General features: G+C 37.7%; 1 protein-coding gene across 2 annotated transcripts; it reads right to left on the bottom strand.

Moving 5' to 3' along the window:
• Positions 1-3,826: 3,826 nt before the first annotated feature.
• LOC103721790 (transcription factor MYBC1-like) lies at positions 3,827-12,140 on the bottom strand. Of its 2 annotated transcripts, XR_606353.4 has the most exons (3): positions 10,837-12,139; positions 4,357-4,432; positions 3,827-4,270 (listed from the first exon to the last, which is right to left on the bottom strand). XR_606353.4 is itself a non-coding variant. In XM_008812128.4 (2 exons), exon 1 carries the CDS (start codon positions 11,823-11,825, stop codon positions 10,842-10,844), a length of 984 nt encoding a protein of 327 aa, XP_008810350.1. In that variant the 5' UTR covers positions 11,826-12,140; the 3' UTR covers positions 4,885-5,278; positions 10,837-10,841. The 2 variants fall into 2 exon arrangements, 1 of the variants encoding a protein (XP_008810350.1); XM_008812128.4 differs by lacking the exons at positions 3,827-4,270; positions 4,357-4,432 and adding an exon at positions 4,885-5,278 and having other exon boundaries at positions 10,837-12,140.
• Positions 12,141-19,022: the final 6,882 nt, after the last annotated feature.

The following is a 19,022-nucleotide window of genomic DNA, read 5'->3' on the forward strand; positions in this document are numbered from 1 at the left end:
TACTCGGATCCCTAACCCTGCGCCCCTCTACTCCCTATGTCCTGTCCTCTCTCTTTATCGGATATCGGTACTGATAAAGTAAAAAATCTTCTGTCTAAAATATTTTTTTTACTAGACAAAAAGTATATTTCTAGGTCACCTCACGGTATCTCGAGTCAGAAAAGGTGTTAAAAAACACCAGCCTATCGCTGAGGCCAGCTACTAATAGTCCTAAGAGGAAGTCAGAAAATTTCAAATTTCTGCAGTCTCTTAGGCATCCAAGAATGGTTAAGATATTTCTTGTTAAAGATCTCACAACCACCTGTACTAATCCTATATGGAGGTAGTTGTATTTTGACTGAGATTGGACCCGTTTAGATCTTTTGATCCCAAAAGTTAGATTGTCTTTGGGGTTGTATCTATGGTTAGGATTTTTTTCTATAGTTTTAATATAATAATTGGCTCTAGATAGAAAACTACCTTGATAATATATTTCTTTAACATGTATTTCTGGTATTTTCTGATTTTTTTATATTTTTTTTCTAAGGCTTCAAAATATATAGAATGAGAGTTTTTCACGGACATTGTCTTAATAAGTACGAGTTTCTCATGATCATCAGTCCTGGTGTTGCTCTTAGTGAGGGACTCAATGATTCTAGCCATGGCTCTGATTTGGCCGTGATTCTCTAAAGAGTACTAGTCACAGTCTCTAAAAGCCTTTAATATACCCTTTTCGCTCAAACGGGCACAACATGAGACTCACTACTATTCCACGTGCCACAAAGAATCTAGCCTTCCCCTTTGCCACAATGCTAGAGGTTGCTACTTTCCTCGGCAAAATGCACCACCCGGCTCTGATACCACTTTATGCAAGCCACCCGCTATAATTCCTATATTACTTCCCCCACGCGCATTTGTGCGTGTGTCATATCCTATGATCACAGTTGATTTTCAATGGCTTGGACTAGGAAAAAAAGAGGTAATAATTAAGTTTTTAGACATTGATTTCAATAGTTGTTAATCAAAAGCTTCTTCAATATGTAATTTTTTAAAAAAAAATAATAAAAGAGTTGGTCATTATCTTGAAATATATTAATTTATGTTGGTTAAGATAATGATGGTTGATATTCATGTTTATATGAATATATTAGCCAATAAAAAATCGATTATTTCAATTTTCTTTTTCTTTTTTTTTTGCACTCAAGATACTGATCACATTGACATATATAAATTTTCTGAAAGATGAAAGGATGAAAATGAAATGTAATTAGTGTATAAGCATTATTAGGTTGTCATGGTGAAAGGATGCTTGCATGACCATAAAGGTAGATTCGTATAGTATTGAGCTCCCGAGTGCTTAGTTTACTTACAGCCGCGCAGCTCATTTGTTAATATGAATGGCTTCTAGAATGGGTGGATGTCGAGAAACTATACAATTTTAATCGATGTTGAGCTCATTATGTGCGAGTGGGAGCGTTGAACTTTAGATCTTAGACCCAAATTGAGGTGCCCTAGGTGGCCCAATTCAATCCCATAAGAGGGTCCCTATGTGACAGGTAGATTAAGTTTGATATTATCTTGAGCATTTAAAATAATAACGTTTCACCTTATCTTAGTTTTTTATGAAATAAAAAAAATTAAAAATTACAGTGGAATGTGAGGAGAAAGTAGAGAGGCTCCACGTTATTACTGTAGGAAGCTATATGGACACTTGGCATGGTGATAAGAGACCGTGTTTACACCATAACCTAACCTACAATGTAAATTTAAAAGGTCAGTTAGATAGGGGCTATATGGGCAGGTCGAATGAGCTGAAAGAAATCATTGAAAACTCAACTGATTAAACTACCACGTGCTACCTAATAGGTCAAATGGCATCTAAGGGAGCGTTTGGTATGGGATGATCATTCCAAAATGAAGGATGATGTGGATGAAGATAATGAGATCACCATATTTTGTTACACCATGGTGATCGTATATGAGAGTGATCCCTAGTCACCTTAACTCCTCAAATCACCGTCCAACCCAGTGATAGGATACCCATCCTTGAGATCGAGTATCCAAGATCATCCTAAGGTAGTGGTCTTGGGCTGAAATTTGAGGACAAAAATACTCTTCAGTCCAACATAAAAAATTGATATATCAGTATACTATTATATTATATATATTGATATTATATATTATATTTATGATATATTATATTATAATATATTATTAATCATATTATTACTCAATAATAATTCAAAATTATAGTAAAAATATATTATTGTGCTTTATATTTATATAATGAAATTATTTAATATATTACTTCTATTTGCCTTATTTTTTAATCAAAATAAATATTAGTACTAAAAAATAATATATTATGAGTATAAATAAAATTTTAATTCTATAAAAATAATGAATATATATTTATAGGATTAATAATTTATCGGACTAATAAACATATTTTATGGAATATATTAATATTTTATTATAATATATTTTTATAAAATATATGAGAGGCAATTTTGCTATTGTATGATCGTTAATCTTGGATTCCCATGGAGTGCCAAATGAGTTACTCGTGGATATCCGGAAATCTTAAATCACTGGAACATAGCATACTAAACATCGTTATCTTAGTTCATCAGGATCAAAATAACCTAAAATAAGAATTACCAATGATCTAAGATCATCTTGGTGATCCCATTTGGGTCACCAATGCCACCTAAAGAGCGTCCGCCAAATCAAGCTGAGGGATAACCTAAAGTATAGATCAAGTTTCAAAAGATGGAAATTATAGGTCGGTTGAAGATTGTCTATTCAAGGCTAAGTCTAGAACTTGAGGCTGATCAAATCTTGCTACTTGTCTAGCTTCAATCGTTAACCTAGCATGTGAATATAGAACATAGGTAATTACCAAGGAAATAAGATGTAGAAAATGGAATAAATGACCGGAATTCACTATTGAAACCGTCAGAAGAAAATGAAAGAACAAGCAACGACATGTATCAACTCAGAAAGCAAGCAATTGTCTTATAGTTAATAATAAATTGTATAAATATTAGAGTGCAACTTAGAGAAGGGACCTTTCACCAATCAGAAGTTATTAGTTCCTTGATTTTATCTTCCAGTTACTTTCATTTATCCTGGATTTTAGTAATTCTTAGTCTATAAAATGTAATATAGTTTCAAAACCGCCATTTTCTTCTTTGAGAAAGCGGTATCTTAGTAGTCAAAGTTCTTAAAAGTCATCCATAGCTCTCTAATTCGAGACCTATCTTATACCAGTTGAACTCCCTTCTTCCATAGTGAGCATCAGCAATTTGCAATGGCAAGGGGGAGATGGTTTCGAGAGTAGATGCCACTGCCACTTTGCATGCATGCTTGGTTAAAGGATCGGAGGTCTAAAACTCCCAAGCCTTCTCGTCTTCTACAAACAACTTTCCAGTTGACCAAGCAAGAGAATCCACAAGGAGTTTATCAACTTCTACACCTGGCCCTACCCGCACCCTAAATACATCATATTATCATCCATCAATGCTGTGGTAAGCTTGGAGAGAAAACATGCAAAACTCATGCTAGCTGCACGAACCCATTCTCATTGTACAAAAGTTTAGGAGAATCACTAAAATGGAAGCCAACGTCCAGTTACTTACGATATAAAAACCCAATAGATGCGACACTCTTGCAATGTAAAGTAGCAAATAAAAGACATCAAACAACTGTAGTGAGATGAGTGGAGAATTAAACGCTAGTGCTTCGTTTGTTAGATCTGTTTCTAGTACGGATGTGTTTCGGAACCAGGAGATCCTCCAAAGACAACTAGAAAAAGAGTGCATTCATCACAAAGAATGCAGCCTAATGAGCTTCAAGAGATACAGAGCCTTTCATGATAAAAGGATGCAACGCATTTTGCTAGTTTAGAGATATCCTTGGGCAGAACCGCAGAAGGAAAACGGCCATCTTATGGACTAAAAGGGTGCATGAGTTCCTACAATGCACAAAAGTTTGCAGAATTGCAACAAAACAGGTTTACAGAATTAGACCATCTTCTGGAAACAAAAGGCCCTCAGAATACCTCTTGAATTAACTTGCGCCAACCAATCTTTCCTCAGAAACATCACAACTGCATCATTTCAAATTGGGTGTGCAAAGCTTGACATTAACATCCGAGATGTAGGAACATAACTCAAATTGGAGGCAATGATAGTTTCCAATGGGAACCTTCAGGTCACAGACTGATCACCAGCACTGATGTTGGTGGGCTAATTTCAAGCTACTGAGTGGCAATGCTAAATGTGGAACACTGCAGAATAGATTATAAAATGAGTCTCAAAGAACTATATATGTACGTTCTAACCTGAAAAATCCATCACCAACATCACACATCACCTTGAATTGCTGCCTCCAGAGAGGTGCGGCTTGAGCATGTCATCCAGAGGTGCGCTCCAACACAGATGAAGCATTCCTTGTTAACCATTCACTATTGGCTTAGTAATTTGTGGTTAAGCTAATATGTAGGTTTTGCAAAACAACATCCTAGACAAACATCACGCTATTGCACAAAAGTTGGATTCCAAGTGTTTTTTTAATTTTAAAAAACTAATTTTCTAGGGTCATGGCAAAGTGGTCTGCTTCTTCAAACATGCTTCGGATTTAGCTTCAGAATGTAACAAGATTTAGAGATTGAAAGGCTACATGAACAGGGCAGTTTGACCCCACACAGAAGTACTTTTTTCTTAATCAATAAAACCAGCAAGTTCTGAATTTGTTAACCTCAAAGTTTTCAATACTACTTTCCATTATGAATTGGTTGCTTGCTATGAATAGCATTTCAGGTAGACAAATATATATGCATGATAAATGAACTTTTTGTAACTAGAAGAAAATTCCAGTAGAAAAATAAATTTGACAGCATACTGAAAAACAAATGAGCTATCTATTTCAGTGATGACTTGCAAACATCAGCTATGCCATTTGCTGCTCTACACATGGAAATAAGTTCTGATATCCATATGTACATTGCCACTACCATTATATAGCTAAAACAGAAGCCCCTTATAGTTCTTAAGCATCTTCTGCATCTAATCTTGAAATTCAGATAAACTTTTTTATAACCCCAATTTATAAGGTAACTGTTCATCTGAAATCAGTTTCACTCTTTCTTGCTTTGAGTTGAATCCTTATCAGGAAGAAGTAATTAAAAGATAGCAGATCCACTCCTCCATACATGCTCCCATCCTATTCTGAATAATCCTCTGCAGAAAAGTTGTCATCCCTCCCCATTCCCAGTCACACCTTCCTAGGGTGAGTCCTACAATGGAATCATTTAAAATTCAAAAGTCAAAACGAATAGTCTTATATGATGGCTGCTTGAATTTTGAGAGGCAGACCAACTTAATTCATTGCAATAGACATTTGTTGCAAGTGTTTGAATCCATGATGCAGGTGAGTGTCTGACTCAGCCCCATTCCCATTGGCTAGAGTACACATACTATCACATAAACAGGTACGCATACAATCGCATAAACAGGTTGTGAATGGGAAGGAACTGGGGTGACTCAAATATGCAGATCTTAGAATACTGAACAGATTGTGGGCTTCAATTTTTGCAGCAGTATGTTTCATATATAGATCACAAAAAATCTAGTTTTCATAATAAAAAATGGAACTCTAGGCAGCAGAAAAAATCATAAAATCTATCTCAAGGTTCACAGTCCCGGTAGCGGATCTCATACCGGCACCGTCCTATTACAGTATCAGTACGTGGTATGATATGAGACGGCAATGCATATTGAGTGTTGGTATGGTACAAAACAACATACTGACTCAGAACAAATACGGTATGGTATAGTACCGATAGGTACAGCAAACCTTAGTCTACCTTATCGTGGTCACAAGGAATACTCAAGTTTACCTAGGGATGGCTAATAAATGTGACAATCACCTTTTTGATATGTTAATTAGATATGTGACAATCGCCTTTTTGGTATGTTAATTATATAGATGAAAAAGCAGATCAAAAGAAAATTTTCCAAATCTGAGGAAAATGATGGCCCCTCCAGTTCCTCATGGACCCACCCCTGCCAACAACACCAGGTACATTCTCAAGGGAAAAATAAAAAACTAAGCAAATAAAAATCTCTGGTACAATCTCTTGCATACACATGAACTCCCTTGGTGATTTCTGAATTGACAGTAATTATTCATGAGACCTTTTTAATCCTGTCTTGGGTAACTTGAAGCCAAGCTATTTAGCCTCCTCTATCACTACAAGTTATATGACTCGCCCTTGTGCACCAAGGCTTTAAGGCATTTCATATACGTCTATCTCAAAGAACATCAGCTCCTGGAGTCTTGCCTTAGTTTCATCCCCTTAATTATGATTAGGAGTGCGTGTTCACATATTCACAAATATCTCTGTTTGACCTGCCCTGTCCCAGTTGACTGCCACATATTCAGTTTTTGGTAAGCAATATGGAGTGCCTTAGACGAAACAATATAAAACTTTGGTCTTTATCAACACACACCTCCCTGACTTTCTTGATAAGCTGCATCCTCCCCATCCTTGCCCATACAGTTGAACTCACCCTCCCTGGGTTTTGACTTCTCCATGCTTCCCAAATTTCCAATGAAGATCCTAGAGTTCTAAGGAACTACTAAGGATGCATGATGGCGAAATTTTTGCTCTATCTGTTTTTGCACTCCATACGTGAAGATCCTAGAGTTTTAAGGAACTACTAAGGATGCATGATGGCGAAATTTTTGCTCTATCTATTTTTGCACTCCATACATCCGATGTTGAGCATAGGAGACATAAGTAATTCCCATATTCCTAGATCAAGCTGGTGTGAATTGGCCTTTGAGCCGATCATATATGTAGTTTACAAGTTCTAAAGAATCTCACCTCCAGATCCTTTAGCTCCTCACAATTTGTGATAATGTAGATGCCTATATTTATCAGAGAACAGTCATCATGCAGCAGGAGATTGCAAGACATAAAGAGTTTTGGTTATCTTGTGAGGTGGAGGAAAGCTTTATATCCTACATAGACAATGCTACGAATTCATACACAAATTTCCATGACTCTGCCTTAGTTAGATCTATGTCATAGATTCATGTGTTCATAAACAGAATGAGCTGAATCAATTATTGTCAAATGGCACAGAACAAGATCCATGTCAAGCACCTAGCAGGTCCAATTTTACCCTTGATCTTTGCTTATTTGGGAGAAATTTGCAAAGTTAATCATTTTGGCTACTCCTAGATAGCATATCCTAATTAAATACCTCAAACAAAAATTCAATAGATTTATTCTTTAATATCTGTCTACACAAACTAAACACCATCATATCAATACCACAGATTTTAAAAGTCTACATATATATCTTGCATATAGTGCATGACATAAGCATATGGATGATCTAAGTGGATCAAATAGCAATACCAACACCAAATTAAGTCTGTTCACCTCCAAGTCCAAAAGTAAAGACTATTGCAAACTTGGCATAATGTTGTTACTTAACAATTCCTTTAGGACAGATTAATCACTAAACTTGTGCCACATGCCCAATGCTGTAACTGACATACAGATAGTAACTCCACTTGGTAAAAGAGAATAAGCAAAACTATTCTAGCTGCTTAAGATTGTGTTATGAATTTGATTTTCCCATTTGATTCTTTATAATTCATATGAGGGACATATTTGATTTTCCCATTTAAGATTGTGCCATCTATTTATGAGCATTTTAAGCCTTCAAAATAAGACGTTGTTTCCAACTAAATTTGTTCCAATTTATATTTTGTTATAACATCAAATTTCCTTCAAAACTGCTCATTTTCATATTGCCAAATACTCCAAGAAACTAAAGATTGCCAGCATTATGTTTGCCATATACCATTTTGGTCCAGCCTTTGGGCCTCTAGTTATGTTAGAGTCTTAGTTCGGCTAGGTTTCATTTCATTATTGTAATAGATCTTTTTCATAAAGTTAATAGGGGTTTAATGAATGTCAATATGGTATAGTTTTGACACCTAATAGACCTTAATGTCTTTCTGTTTTAACAGTTCTGTTTGAACTCAACTTATGCTTTTAAGAACACTGATCAGGGCTTTTTATTAGATGAAATTATCATCAGTTTCGTTCCCTATTTAGGACTTGTAAAGGGATTCAAAAAGGTGGCTGTCTTTATTTTCTGATTTAATCAGCTGACTGGCTGAGCAGCCTGGTGTTTATTTCTTAGTTGAGATCCTCTAGTTAGGTAGGAAAGATGTCCAGCTCAGTCTCTAAAAATTTGTCTTGATGCAAGGAAATCTAAACAAAAGAACAGTAGAACTTTTCCAAGAAAAAAAAAAGTTCTTAGGGCATATAATAATAAGCTTTCCAAATTGTGAAATTTTCTCCTGAAACAAACAAATGGAAAAATAGATTTTCCAAGGAAAATAAGTTTTCCAGGCAATTTTCTTGCAACCATATTATAAATAGATTATTTCCATCCTTCTTATTCTCCTCTTCTCTTGTGTCCTGCTTTCTTTCTCAATATTCTAGCATTTTTTTGGTGTTCACTCTCTTCTTTCATCCTCTCTCGTGATGGCTCATTGCTTTACACAGCAGATCATTGCTGATTTCCAGACAAATGATATTTGGACGAGTTTGCAGTACAGCTTGTTCTCTACATGAAACTGGCTAACATATATGAGGCCATTTTACAGAATTTACAGAGTAAAGGCTCTGCATTTTAAAAGCAATTGAAATCTGAAGTAAGCTTGCTGCTTATTGCAATCAAGTAATTTGATCTTAAGGTCCATATCAACATAAGAAAATAAAATTCTACACAAAAATCAACCTACACTCATCGTGCAATTCTTCCTGTAAAAGCTCTTTATATTTTTATAATATAAACAGAAAAACTTATCTCATTAATTTGGGTCGGAGATAAGCAGAATACTACTCCATTCTTTGCTGAAACCTATACAAGGCTGGCTTCAAAAATGCAACGCCCATTGAATTATCTATCATCAACACCATTTGAAAGTCCTTTGATCAAGACCCTCCTTTTTCCAGTCCTTCACTTTTCTAGGTTTGTCTTTGGTATATGTTGCACATACCCAACCATTTCAAATGGTTTTACCACACCTTATTCTCTGATGGCTTCATCAGTAACCTTGCCCTATATCCTCACCATAAATCCACTTCAACGCTTATTGGTCCTATTTATCATGCAACACACTGATAAAACAATATAGCAAATTTTGTAATAACATCATAAAATTTTCCTCTCTAATCTTAGCAAACCACCTTACTAGCATGGATCATGAGACATCTTCATTTATCTAACCCTTCTTCTGCAGAATAGATAAAACAGTGTCCCCGAGCTGTTATGGGATTACCATTCAATATTGCAGTTTTTCATCAAAGTTGCCCTCCATATAATTTTTTTTTGTTTTGATGAACTTCAAGGATTTCTATAAAACTTTTATCAAAGAACAGTTGAATGTTTATTATGGGCAAGAAACCGAGTAATGTCAGTGTATTGACCTACCAAAAATTGTACATGATACAACATATGACAAACAAAAGCAAGTGCTTAAGTGCTTTATAGAAATCTTTGTTGGCATGCCTTGCTGATCTAGATATGTGGTGCCATTTTACAATAGTCTGGCCTACGATCATCATGCATGATTCTGCTACCACTAAAATGGAGACTACTATAATAAACTAAAAAAACAAAAAACATATAATGCTTCTTAAGGATCACAAAACTCAAGTATCTTACTTTTGGACATCTATTCCACAAAGGCTGTACTCGAAAAGAAACTCGAAAACTGCCGCAGATACATATAATAAAGTTGGAGCATCAACAAAATTTGTGGGTAAATATTGAATTTGTTTCCTAGTAAGCCTTCAAATTAAGGAAAAGATAAACGTATCTGCAAAGATTGATGACTAAATGAAATTTTAAAATTTCCAGCTACATTCTGACTTCTGGAAAGCAATGATTTACACTTTAACATTCTGACAACAGCTGTAATGTTCTAGAGACCCTTCACGTTGCATTTGTCTACATACAACCAAATTTTCAGGTGATGCAATTTACAACAATAATTACCTACCCCAAGGAAACACCTTCATTTAAGTTGCTCTTCCAAATGTGATACATTTAATAATACAAGCCTTACATACCAATTGCTAAGACAGAAAAGAGATAAAAAGAAAAAAGGTGGAGAGTGGCGTGCAGTTCTACAGCCTCTCATGGATTGAGCTCCTTTTGCCAGAAGCAGAGTCCTAAGAATAAAGGAACAACCAAATGCACAGGCCGGTCAGAGTATGATACATTGTTAATCCCCTGCACTCCTGCTTGTTTTATTACAATGTGCCCAGAATATTAGTGAAGCTCCTACTGTAATCGTCCAAAAATAAAGCATCCAGTCGTTTCTACTTTAGCCAAAACCCAGTTACCGTTGCCCCGCAAACAAGCCTAAGCCCTGCATCCGGAGCCGTACCCAGATATTAAAATGAAAAGGAATTCACTCAACTGCAATGGACGACAAGCAATAGGAGTGGGCAACCTGGTTCAGAACCTCTGTTACCTAATTTTATCTAAATACACGCAGAAACTACAACATTATAATCATTTCCCGCCTAATCACCTCTGCCCCGAGCTCAAGTAATCACAACAACGACGACGATGACGTCAACGAACAACGACGACGATGACGTCAACGAACAACAACATTGATGATGATGGTAGCGAAGACTGTAGAAAACCTTACTGGATTCCTAAAATCTGGCGTACTTGATCTGTAATCATAATTTCCCCCAAAACACAATAACGCATTTGATAATGTGAATAAAGAGGAGGAATGAAATACCAAAATCAATCTTCGCCTGTTGGAAAAAGCGTTAACATCCTCCTCTCGCCACCTCCTCTTCTGCTGCCCGATTCCAAATCCTCCACGTACGAGGCTGCTGACGGTGCGGACGGCGGCGGAGGCGGCACCATGCCCACAGCCACCGGCCCCACCATCCGATGCATCCCCGGCTGCGGCACGGTCCGTGCAAGAAACCCATGATCATATCCCTCGCTGCCGCCGGTTGGCGAACCAAAATGGCCCATATGCCTCTGTTGATAGTACTGCTGCTGCTGCTGATGTTGCTGCTGCATGGCGGCCGTGATCTGCTGGTGGTGCTGCAGCGCGGCGACCGGCACGAAAGGCATGAAAGGCTCCGGCCCAGGCCCGCGGCCGAGGAAGTGGTGGGGGACGGAGCCGCTGGCAAAGAGCTGATCGGTGGCAGCGTCGGCGGCAGAGATGGGGCCGCCTGCTCCCCCGCCGGCGCCGCCGCCGGAGGAGCTGAGGCCCTGCATGCGCTTGAGGTAGAGGCGATACTTCTGGAGGTGGCTGGCGACGTTCTCGCGGGTGAGGCCGTCGACGCTCATCAGCTGCATTATGGTCTTGGGGACGGCGTTCTTGATCCCCAGGTGGGCCACCGCGTCCACGAACCGCTTGTGGAGCTGCGGGGTCCACACCAGCCGCGGCCGCTTCAGGGTGCGTGCGGGCTCCTCGCCGGCGCCGGCGCCGGAGGCCCCACCACCGGATGAGGCGGTCGTGAGGTGGTCGGGGGAGTCGAAGTCCGGTGGCGGCTGGGAGGACGGCGCGGGCGGTGGCGGGTGGAGGGTCGGAGCGGGGTGGTGGTGATGGAGGGAAGGATTAGGGTTAGGGCTGGAGAGGACGCTAGGGATGTCGAAGGCGAGGGCGAGGTCGGGGGTGATGAGAGTCTGGGAGAGCGGCATCAGCTCCTCCGGGCTTGGGAGCTGCTCCTCCCACCGCGCGAACCAGTTAGGCTCCTCCTCTTCTCTCATCCCTCCCTTCTTAACTCTCTTCCTCTCTCCCTCTCTAAAATTTTTCTTCCTCTCTTCTCCCCTTCTTTCCAGCTTTGGTGATCCAAAGTGGATCGAGTGATACCGGACGAGGAAGACAAAGAAAAAGAAGAAGATTTATGGGAGAAAGGAGGAGGATAGAGGAGAGAGAAGCTTTGGGAGATGGTGGGGGAGAGGGGTTCGAGGTGGATCTTTCTCCTTTGTTTTTTGGTGTTTTCCGCTGATGCTCTCCGGGTTTGGCCTCTCTTTTCTCTCCTCTTTCCTTCTGACGCTTGGGAATCTTTAATTTCGGGTGTTGATTTACGAGTATGGTGTGATAGTGTGTGAACAGTGTGCGAATGTATTTTTTTATCCCATGTCTTGTTTGTTTGTTGTTTTGGAAATTGTTTTCTATTTTTGTGTGGGCTCCTTTATTCCGGCTTTTGGGGGTGTGTCCTTTTGGCTGGCCGGGGTGGTTGTAACGTGTCAGAGCGGGCATATCCGGGAGCCTCCGAAACTAGGCTCGGTCTTGAACTTAATTACGGGTTTGGAGACTCGAGGCCCTAAATTGTAAATTAAACATCCTTTGGCTTCACATCCAGTTTATATATAATTATATGTAAGTATAACAGAATAATTTTATGTAAAAATTAACATAACCATGCCTGAGAAATAAAAAAAATAAAATGATTAATTATATAAGGGCCAAATAGTAATTGTGCACTCGAAAAGTTATATATTTTTCTTACATTTTACATAAACTCACAAAAGCTTGCAATACACGGAAGCATACTTTAGAAAATATTAAAAAAATATTTTTAAAATTGTCTTTTATATAGATTTTGGATGCCATTATAATAGATTATAGATGACAACATAATATGATAAGAAATAAGGAGTGAAACAAATGCTCGCAAAAATGGTGTTAAAACATAAAGATACATGAAATTGACTAAATAAATGAATTTGTGTAATGTTATGTTTTATAGGTATATAACAATGAAAAACAAATATCACTTAAATACATGAAGATGCTTGTTTTTATTCATTGCTTGGTTTCCAACTTATCAAAAACAACCCATTGAAGTTGAACTAGTTGTGTCTCTCAGTGCATTCTTAACTTGGTACATGACATAAATGGTAGCATGAATTCCTTGGTTCCAGAGTTGGTTTGTGTCATGGACGACAATATTTAGACATCAGGAAATTAGATTTGATGGCAGTTTTGATATTACGACGGTTGGGAGGGGGCAATGAAGACAGCATGAACAATTATGGGATTTTTGGTACCCTCCCTGGAATCCAGAGAGACAGCCGGAATTAGTTGTGAAAGCACATCCTTTCAAATTTTCAGGGACCTGGCGATCCGAGGTGGCCAGCGTGTAAATGACCATCCTACCCGTACGAAGTGTACAAGTTTACCGAACTACCTCCCTTGACAACAAAAATTTCAGGGCCAATCATTTAATGCGTTTCTGCTCACCTCCCGTATCTGTCACCTTCTAATCAATAAATTGCACCCGAGGAGGTCTTCATGGGTCTTCATGGGGACCCACAAGTCTCCGCAGTGCAGTGTGCGCAGTATAATATACCAGGATAGCTTTATTTAATGGCCGTCCATTTACTGGTGACGAGCATCACTGTATCACTGTACCAAATCCTGCTTTTAGCTATCATCACCAATCATGCATCACAGATGTTTCATGCTCTTTTATAGACAAGTCAGGTAAGTGCCAAAAGAGTGTTGTCATGAGGAAGCCACCACCATTATTTCTTTATATTTGTTGCCTTAAGCCCACCTTACCTTTCATTTGGTCAACAATTTGGGATCATAAAATAACTCTTAGGATTAGCAGAGTTCATTATTATTATAATTGACTTCTAAAGAAAAAGATTTTTCCCTAATGTCACTGAATAGTTTTTCAATCACAAGTCTACTAATTCATTAGAGTGCGTGCAAAGAGTATTTCTATAAAAAAAAGCATCATTATCCTTTTACATATCTAGTCTAAACCAATCTTGCCTTTGATTTAGTAAGCAATTTGGGACCATTAAATAACCCTTAGGATTAGCAGAGTTCATTATTATTATAATTGACTTCTAAAGAAAGAGATTTCTCCCTAATGCCACTAAATAGTTTTTCAATCACAAGTCTACTAATTCATTAGAGTGCGTGCAAAGAGTGTTTCCATAAAAAAAGCACCATTATTGTTTTACATATCTAGTCTAAACCAATCTTGCCTTTGATTTAGTCAGCAATTTGGGACCATTAAATAACCCTTAGGATTAGGCGAGTTGATTATTATTATAATTGACTTCTAAATGATAGGGACTTTTCCCTAACGCCACTAGATAGTTTTTTAATCAAAAGTCTACTAATTCATTGGAGTGGGCACATGGGATCAAAGTTCACACTAGCCTTAGCATTGTTTCATTGGATGAGGTCATCTTTTCGGTGACCTAATCAGTGTCTAAAGCTCTTTCTAGATCCATTTCTTTGACTCTAGATTTCAAAAAGCAGTGGTTCCTATAAGCCTAAATGGAAGTAAAAAGTAAGAAACTTTTGACCAATATTATTCCAACTTAGAGATAGTGACATCTAACATGAAATTTTGTAGAGCAAGCCAGTTCTCAAGCTGCTTCAAAGTTTGTATCCCTTATCCATGAGTGAGTGACAGTACAAGCTTGATGTGTTTATAAGATGAGCCTAAAGACAATTTATGCTTTGGATTCTGCCATCAATGCATGGATCTAAAGAAGCTAAATGATATGCCATGGCAAGCAGTGGTCAAGAAAAACAAGGTAAGTCAAGCTGGTCATGAAGGCTCCAATGAGCACAATTATTTTTTTAATGGATCTGTCCCACTGAACAGTATACACACTCTTGGTAGCAAATCAGTATTCGACAAATCAGACCTTAGAATTTTTGATTGTGAAGACCCAACTTGGAGATGCATACCAATGGTGAGAATTTATGTTACCTAGGGATGGATCAAGTGGTCATTGAGGAAAAGCTTTCACAGAAAGGCTTCCTTTTGTTGGTGGAGCACTTGTTTGTGAATCTTTTTCTAGCATACTATGACATATGAAAGCTTCCCCCAGGCTTTGCAATGAATTTCTCCAACAGTTCATGTTGAAGCAAAAGGAACTCTACTATCTAAAACCGGTCTTAAAGCGTATTTAACATTGTCTTTAAGCAAATTTTGCCCTCACTATATTGCTGTTGGTGATCCAGCAAATTCGCTCCAGGATACAACAAAACCGAAATAAAATCCTAGCCAACAAAACTAGGATTCCCCAGAACAACTGAATGAAAGATTTTGTAGAAGAAGTTGCTTAAATCTGTGAAGGACATTGGTTATTTATAACCTTGAACTAAACTCCGAACCAACACAATTATTGGAACAGTGTCTGTTCAAAACATAACTGCTCGTGCAGTTATTTTGTGCAAAACGGATAAAAACTGCCAATCTGAATTTTATTTTACAAGTGCCAATCTTTGATTAATATAATATTGGCTTTTCCTCCACAAATTTCCACCAAAAAGTTACTTTAACATGTGTAGGATATGAATGCTTATAAAGCTATCTAAAAAAACTCTACACAAGTAATGTGGGACTAAAACCTCTCTCAACATTACAAATTACTAAAGGAAGGAGACTTCCAACAGTTCATTTAAACATCTGCACTAACATTGTAGCTATCCTAGACCAATCATGCGACCCCACATTTCCAGTGCAATTACATGTCGAAAGGTTCCACAAATTTAGATATCTGCAATTGTTTTGCTATCTTAAATGCAACATGTATAAAGTCTATGCGCAGATATATTATGAGCAAGCTTCTAAAGTTCCATTGAGTTCAACTTTTATGGATCCCCATGTCCATCACATTTGCTTAGGAGTGCCGAGTTGAAATCCTTTAGATTAATGATACCGAGCACTCCTTCCTCGGCATCCTAATAAAACTTACGCTTGGCTCATTGGGAGCAAGGATTAGCTGAAGGAGATTAGATTAGATGGTTATTTAGTGAACTCTATTGGTAGCCATCACTAAGATTTGTGATGTGGGGTGGTGGGCGCAATTAGAGCAAAGAAGTATGAATGATTTAGATGCTTCCATGGGAGCTTAGTCAGTGGATTAGAAAAGAAAGGTGCTGCTCAGGCTCACACAAGCAAAATTTATGAGCCAAATTTCCCTATAATGTGCGAGAGGTAAAAAATAAACATAGAAGAAAAAATGAAGAAAATAAAATATAAAGATAGATTGGGTTTTAAATTATAGATTCCAAATTATGCAAAATTTATTTGCATCATAGTACTCAACCTCTAACATAGTCTAGCAACACTCAGTGCACACATTATACCACAACCCTCTTTCTGTGTATAGGGTGAGAAACATATGCATCAATTCCCAAATATGAAAGCTACAAAAAGTTCAATAATAAATTTCAAAATAATAACATATTCTGTTAATAAATTTCTTGAATCTATACTAATAATGAATTACCATAGAAGAGGCTGCAGTATCTTATATAATTCTAGTGTGACACATTTAGCTTTAGCTCACAGCCCACTATGTCCATACAAATAAAAAAAAAATATTGCCAAACATCCTTTTGGACCTAAAAAAAATGCAATCATCTTTTGTAGCATAAAAAATATTATCAAAATTGTACCTTAATATTATACTACATACATTAAATGTTACAATGTCTACATCTCTTCTATTTCCTTTACTTTTAAATTTATTATTATCTGGCTAAAGGCAATTGTAGATAAATCAAGCTCTCAATTTGAGAAAATTAATTTTTATTTATATATAACTAAAAAAAACTGCATTTGCATCGTGATGCCTTCAAGGCATATCCTAGTATTATAGGCTCTTAAATAGGTAAAACATAATAATCAATCAATCTCTTATATCTCTTGCATGGTTCCCCCATAAAATCACAATAACTAGAGTGTAATTGATAATTATGAATAAATTCCAAGTTATGAATGAACATATCGAAAGACAACCCTAAGCATTAGGATTTAGCCAATAGGATTTAGCTAATAGCATTTAGCCATTTAGCATTTTATGACAATCTTTAAATTTAGAGCTATCCTATCCCTCATTTAATCCTATCCCCTAGACCATTCTTTTCCTCTACAAACACTCCTTTATTCTCTCCTTAACAAGGTAGAGAAATAGAAAGAAAATAGAAATTACAGATTTTCTTTTAAAAATCCTTTACTCTCCCTACATGTTCCTTCCCCTAGCTTTTTCCACTTCCAAGAAAACGTAATCTCTATAAATTACTTTTTATTCACCTCCCTTCTCTTGGGGTGATTGAGAGAGGGATGACAAATTTCTGTGGCTAGGTCTATTGATCATGCAAGCATGCCATCAGTGATGGATAGTCGAAAATGAGATAAGAAAAAAAGGATAGTGATAGTAGCGTGGGCCTAAATATCTTAATCTTTAAAGGATTTCACCAGTATCATACCTACTTGAAGGAGGAGAAGTGGGTGTAGTAGTTAAAGCTACAAGTTACTCTATTGCTGCTAGTAAACTAGAGTTTTACTAGAAAACTAAAAGCATAGAATTTGAAAGGTAAAGCAAGGATATCTTAAAGATAAAGATAAAGATAAATTAGTTGTTTGATGGGAAAAAGAAGCCCATTTGCTCAGATTGCATTCTATTATTTATATAAGATGACAAACAATATGGTAATCGCCTACTTCAACAGTAGTAGTCCATGTTTGGCCTCTACTTCTAAGAATTCTAATAGTACCAATTACCCTCCACTACTTATATTGTTACAACAGCCATATCGCATATCGTCTATCAGATTGATAGAAAGTTTCATGCTCTATCGGCCTCATCATAAGTAATCTTCATTTAGTTTGCCCGTAATAGTTTACATCGGTCGTCTCTCTTTACTTAGTTTGTCAAACAATCCTCATGCTGAGGTATCCTCAAACTGACTTAGGCCTCATTTGGCTAAGCTTTTGGAAAGCCAAAAAGCACATTTTGACTAGGGGTGCAAATGGGTCGGACCAGGTCGGATCCTGAGTGATCCTGATCCGATCCGTTTTTTGTTCGGATTCTAATTTTGGACCCAGATCCGATCCGGTTGAAGATCGGGTTGGGTTAGATCGGGTCCGAGTCGGGTTCGGATCGGGTCCGAGTCGGGTTCGGATCGGATCCGGGTCTGATTCGGATCGGATCCGGGTCTAAATCGGGTCCACTTTTTTTTTGTCCTTTGGAAAAAGATTTGGACAAATCTAATTTGGTCATATCATAATTATGAGGTGCTGGGTGACCCATGACTCGAAAGACTTGCAATTAACCAGATCACCCATGACTTACTAAGTCGGTCTACAAGCCAAATTTCATATCACACTATTTTTTATCCATATGACTGATTGGACGGAACTTGGTGTCTCCCAGCTCCCCTCTCACGAGGGCAAAAAAAATCCCAGACCTTCCAAAATCCAATTCCATTGCAGAAAACAGGCACATGACTCATATTCAGTTCGGTGTTCCCTCACTTTCTCCCTTCAAAAGTTAAAAGAAATAAAAACCAAAAAACAGAAGGAAAAAAAAAATGCAAGCGATCGAGACACTAGAGGCATCAACAGTGTAATAGATCGAGAGAGAATCCGGACGGGCCGAGGTTCCTTTGCATTCTGTGAACCTTTGCTTGTTGTTGTCCCTCCACGCTTGAACCCTACTCCCCTTGAGCCTTAGGGCTTTTCTTTCTTTTTCTCTCTCTCTTTTCGGATCCATTCGGGTCGGGTCGGATCGGGTCCATTCAGTAAACCCAAACCCGACTCAGAAAATGATTCGGATCCAATTTTAGGATCCGACTCGGACCCCCGGATCCTAAAATTTGGATCGGATCGGGTCTACGCAGGTCGGATTGGGTCACGGATCAACCCGACCTATTTGCATCCCTAATTTTGACCCTCCAAAAGTACTTTAGATGGTTATAATGGTGTTTGGTAAAAAAAAAAAAACAGAGGTTGTTTTGGTGTTGCCAGAAAGCTGAAAATATTTACTTGGGAGAAGCTCCAAAATGGTGTTTCTTCAGAAAACTACTATCTAGCTATTTCGGAAAGCTAGTTTAGCTTTATAAAATTTTTCATTTTAGACCAAAAAATTCATGATAAAATTATATAATTACAGAAAATATCCCTTTAAAATATAAAG

This window comes from Phoenix dactylifera, unplaced genomic scaffold (genome assembly GCF_009389715.1).
Source record: "Phoenix dactylifera cultivar Barhee BC4 unplaced genomic scaffold, palm_55x_up_171113_PBpolish2nd_filt_p 000800F, whole genome shotgun sequence".
In the NCBI taxonomy this organism is placed as follows: Eukaryota; Viridiplantae; Streptophyta; class Magnoliopsida; order Arecales; family Arecaceae; genus Phoenix; species Phoenix dactylifera.